The sequence below is a fragment of the Pinus tabuliformis genome, chromosome 7, assembly GCF_031772625.1.
Source record: "Pinus tabuliformis cultivar Carrire ecotype Pingquan chromosome 7, CPIR1, whole genome shotgun sequence".
In the NCBI taxonomy this organism is placed as follows: domain Eukaryota; kingdom Viridiplantae; phylum Streptophyta; class Pinopsida; order Pinales; family Pinaceae; genus Pinus; species Pinus tabuliformis.
Window position 1 is genome coordinate 428,091,525 of NC_142293.1, and position 5,051 is coordinate 428,096,575.

Below are 5,051 nucleotides of genomic sequence, written 5' to 3' on the forward strand. Positions count from 1 at the left end.
ATATTTATTTTAATTTTTTAAATTTTAATACATTTACATTAACCATTTTCAGTAAATCATGAAATTATGAGAAAGTAATTTTTTGCCAAGTGAGATTTGTGAAGCTCAAAATGTATTCTAAATATATCGTGCAAAATATTTGCTATGGGGAAAAGGGGTATTTTAAATATTATGTGCAGAAACATATTTAACAAAAATGCCAATCAAATTAAACCTCGATGTTATAATGTATAAAGTCGACTTTGTTCCTCCATTCATATGTGTCTTCATTTTTTTTACTCTAATTTAATTATAATTAAACCAAGCAAGAGTATCTAGAATGCAACATTTGTTTAAATGTGGCAATTAGTTCATACCTTTCAAAATTCAATAATTAAACTAAGCAGCGTTAGCTATATGGCCTTGTTCCCCGTTGCCAAATGTTATGAAATTTTATCTTTATAACTCATTTCTTATTATTTTTAATAACATTAACATTCATCTAATAATACTTATTTTAAATATTTAAAAATATTTCATAATTTTTTTTTTAATCTTCTACCTTATCCTAAACTTAAAATTAATAAATTGTATCATTTACCTTCTTAATGGTTGAAACAACAATTTTGATATTTAAAAAGAAATTTTAAAAAATTATTTAAGAAAAACATAATTTAATACAAGAAGAAGTAGCCTAATTATGCATTATACTCGGCATGAGAGATAGGGTCAAAGTTGTTTTTGGATCAATGACGGGAATTTGTATGGTCTGAGAGAGAGTCAAAGTTGTTTTCGGGTCAAAGACGACATGTATATCTATTCAATGTATGAAATACTACTGCTCTGGCCAGTATATTACCTAATACCCTGTCTAGTTTTACTTACAGTTTCGCTTAATACTCAGTAATCCAATTCGTCCTCCTCTTCCAGTTTCATGAACCATGCAGCAGAGTAGGATGAAAATGCAAGGATATAATTTTATGTGTCTCATAGCATTTCTAGTTTCCAATATTTTCCAGTATTTTGGCAGCTTACCTGCACTCATTTGCTGCGTTAACGCTCTGTCGGAAGATGGAACCGCCCTTTTACAAATCAAGTCATCCTTTGTGGTTCCAAAGAATGTTCTTTCAAGCTGGACAAACGATGTGGATCCATGTAAGTGGGAAGGTGTGCAGTGCAGCACCCATGTAAGGCGGGTTATTTCAATTTCCCTACCAAATAAAGGTCTGTCTGGCCGTCTTTCCAGTGCAATAGGAAAGATGCCTGCCCTGCAGAAGCTCGATCTTTCGGGCAATAACTTGTCGGGTGCTATTCCTGCCCAAATAGCCAACTGCTCTCAGCTTTGTCAACTCAATCTCGCTAACAATTCCTTCACAGGCTTCATCCCTCCGGATATCGGGAACTGCAGCCTTCTTACCGTTCTGAATATCAGTACCAATGATATTTCTGGTTTTATTCCCTCTGAACTGGGTAATCTCGTAAGCCTGACTACTCTGTCGTTAAATACAAATAAACTCAGTGGTGTCATTCCATCGTCTCTGGGAAGGCTTGCCAATCTCGATACCATTAGGGCAGAGTCCAACTACTTCAGTGGCTCTGTACCACCCGAAATAGGCAATTGCAGTAAATTGCGCATCTTGATCTTGAAAGAATCAGGATTGCGAGGAAGGATTCCTTGGGAAATCGGGAATTTGAAAAATCTTGTTATGTTGTCCCTGTTCGGCAACAATTTGACGGGTACTATCCCTCGTTCTATCGGCAACTGCAGCGGCCTTGAAACCATTGCTGTTTACAAGAACTTGTTACATGGTACGATACCAAGGGAGATAGCTCGGTTGGAAAATCTGAGAGGTCTATGGTTTTATCAGAACCATATTACAGGCTCAATTCCTGCAGGATTTTTCAGTGGACTGCTAAAATTGGAGTCGTTTGATGCATCACACAATAATCTGAGTGGGGTTATACCATATGAAATGGGCAATCTGAAGAATTTGACAGTCTTGCACTTAGCTTTCAATAACATGTCAGGGTCGATCCCCTCGTCCTTCACCAATCTTACAAACCTGCAGATCCTAGATCTATCTTACAATAATTTTGAAGGCACTTTGCCTGAAGGAATCGGCCTCCTTCCCAATCTGACAATGTTGTATCTCAGTAAAAACATGTTCAAAGGTCCGCTGCCTGCTCGACTTGGAAGCTCTGGCAACCTGGAAGATCTTGATTCATATTCAAGCGGATTAAGCGGATCGATTCCCTCTGGACTATGCAACGGTAGGTCTTTGATTCATCTTGCCATCTTTGATAACCGAATAGAGGGGAACATCACCGGCCTTCTACAAGACTGCGTCTCATTGCAACGCGTCCGGCTGCAGAACAACCTCTTCACGGGCTTCATACCAAGTAATATTTCTATGCTCTCGGTCTTGTATTACCTTGAGATTTCTTACAACAACATCCATGGAAGTATACCTTCTTCCATTGGACGGTTGCAGAACCTTACAAATCTCCTCCTTGCCCACAGCAATCTGAGTGGTGCCATTCCTCCCGAGATAGGAGAGTTGAGAAATCTGGGAAAGCTCAATTTGAGCCGCAATAATCTCAGTGGAACCATTCCTCCAGAAGTAGGGAACTTAATTAATTTGGAGGTTTTAGATTTGAGCGGAAACCGGTTGGAAGGAAGCATACCGGCAGCCTTGGTCCATCTTACGAATCTGTTGACATTAAACTTGAGTGTAAACGCATTAACAGGAAGAATCCCCAGTTCCCTGGGGTATTGCAAACAATTAAGCGGCCTATACCTGGCTAGAAATAAGCTGAGCATGACCATTCCTTTGGAGATGGGAAAGCTTGCAGCCAGTCTCAGATATGGGTTGGATCTAAGCTGGAACAATCTATCTGGATCTCTTTCTCCTCAGATAGGAAACTTGAAGTTCCTTGAATCCTTGGACCTCTCCCATAACCGCCTGTCTGGTAATATTCCTCAATCTCTCACAGATATGGTAAGCCTAGATCATTTCAACTTCTCTTTCAACCTATTCACAGGGGCCATTCCTTCATTAAGGGCATTTTTACAAGGCCCGCAGAATGCATTTGAGGGTAATCCAGGCCTTTGCGGACCACCAACAAGGAACAGTTGTTCGGATTCAGAAGTAGCAGGTAAAAAGGAAGAATTAAGCTCAGCCGAAGTCGCAGGGATTACCGTTGCCTGTATTGGGATCCTAACTATTCTCATGCTTGCGCTGCTATACGTTTTAAAAGCGTCAAAGCCGAACAGTAATAGACACAGCAAGTGTACTATTTTTTCAGGAGATGGACAACTCGGTAGAGTCCAATACAGAGATATAGTGGAAGCTACAGACAACTTCAGTGATGATTACGTCATCGGCTCTGGCACATCCGGCATGGTCTACAAGGTGATGATTCCAGGACAGGACAAAATCCTTGCTGCCAAATGCTTAAAATTAGCGAATCATGATCAGGATAATATTCAATATCGCAGTCTGAGGCACGAGATAGAATCATTGAAATACGCCCGTCACAGAAACATCCTGCGTCATCGGGCCCTGATAACAGAGCATGATGGAACGAATGAGGTAATAGTTCTTTTGTGTGACTACATGGTCAATGGATCGTTGTGGGAATATCTGGGCGGAGCATCGAAACGTCCTAATCAGAGGCTGGACTGGAGGACTCGGTATAACATTGCAGTGGGCGTGGCAGAGGGACTCAAATATCTGCACCAAGACTGCGAACCTCCAATAATTCACTGCGACATAAAGTCTGCCAACATATTGCTGGATGATGAATATGTAGCACACATCGCAGACTTTGGACTTGCAAGGCTAGTGAAGAATTCATCAATAGATTCTGAATCAAGTTCTCTTCTAGGAGGGACTCATGGCTACATTGCTCCTGGTACTAAATCTCCATGCGTTTTCTCTTTGATCGTCACGCATTTATTTTTGTTTTAAAATGTAATCGTAGGGATCATCATATTCTATGTCACGCTAATACATTAATGTTATGTGTAGAATGTGGGTATGGAGTGAAGGCATCGACGAAGCAAGACGTGTATAGCTTCGGTGTGGTGTTGTTAGAAATGGTAAGCGGAAAACTTCCTGTGGTAGAAGAAGACAGTCAGGAGTTTGTACATCTAACTGCATGGGCTGCGAAGAAGGGGAAGGAAGGAAGAATGGATGAAATAATTGATAAGGATTTGAGAAGTAGCAGTGATTATAATAATGTGAAGGATGAAATAAGGAAGATGATGGAGATTGCCACATTTTGCACTCGATCTGCACCCAATCTCAGGCCATCCATGAAAGTAGTTCTTGGCATGTTTAATCGGCCACAGTCTGACCACTACTTGTTTCTCCCTTCAGACACTGAGATCTTAGAATGAAATTAACAGTATGATGCAATCTTAGAAATATCGCTTTCTGATAAGTTAGGACATCTTAGAAATATCGCTTTCTGATAAGTTAAGCTAGTGAAGCTAAATTGACTCAGTAAAAGTTTCAATTTACTTGCGGTTTTTGCACTTTTTGTTTTGCCTAGAGCGCTTTTTGTAATTTAGTCTAGTGTCCCTCTTTATAAACGTCTAGTGTCCCTCTTTATAAATCAAGGTTTTAGATTGAAAATAAAAGTATGATGTGATTTTTGACATAATTGAAAATAACAGTATGATTTAATTTTTGAAATATCTTACTATTCTCCGGTTTAGTTCTGTATTGTGTTAAGGTAGTTCAGTAAATTTGACTCCGCAATAAAGTGATAAAGTGAATTTACAATGAATGGTTTTAGAGTTCTAGATTTTGATAATATATAGCTTTGCCCATAATATTTTTCGCAATATAATTTATATTTAAAGTGTACAAGTTTACAAATATTTTACAAATATAGATTTTTATTTCCTTCCTCTAAAATTTTTAGAATAAGAAAACATGATGTCCCTAATATTGTTGATGTATGCATTTGTATATTTCTCTAGCAGTATTGTTCTCATTTCCTAACACTTGGTTGTGCACTTTTTTCTAAGTACATCCATATTATTGGCATCCGCTTAGTTTCAC

At 38.8% G+C, this 5,051-nt stretch overlaps 1 protein-coding gene across 1 annotated transcript; it reads left to right on the forward strand.

Moving 5' to 3' along the window:
- Nucleotides 1-859: 859 nt before the first annotated feature.
- Nucleotides 860-4,627, forward strand: LOC149247786 (uncharacterized). The gene is made up of 2 exons (XM_089455935.1): nt 860-3,894; nt 4,011-4,627. Exons 1-2 carry the CDS (start codon nt 921-923, stop codon nt 4,379-4,381), a joined length of 3,345 nt encoding a protein of 1,114 aa, XP_089312061.1. The 5' UTR covers nt 860-920; the 3' UTR covers nt 4,382-4,627.
- The last annotated feature ends 424 nt before the right edge of the window (nt 4,628-5,051 follow it).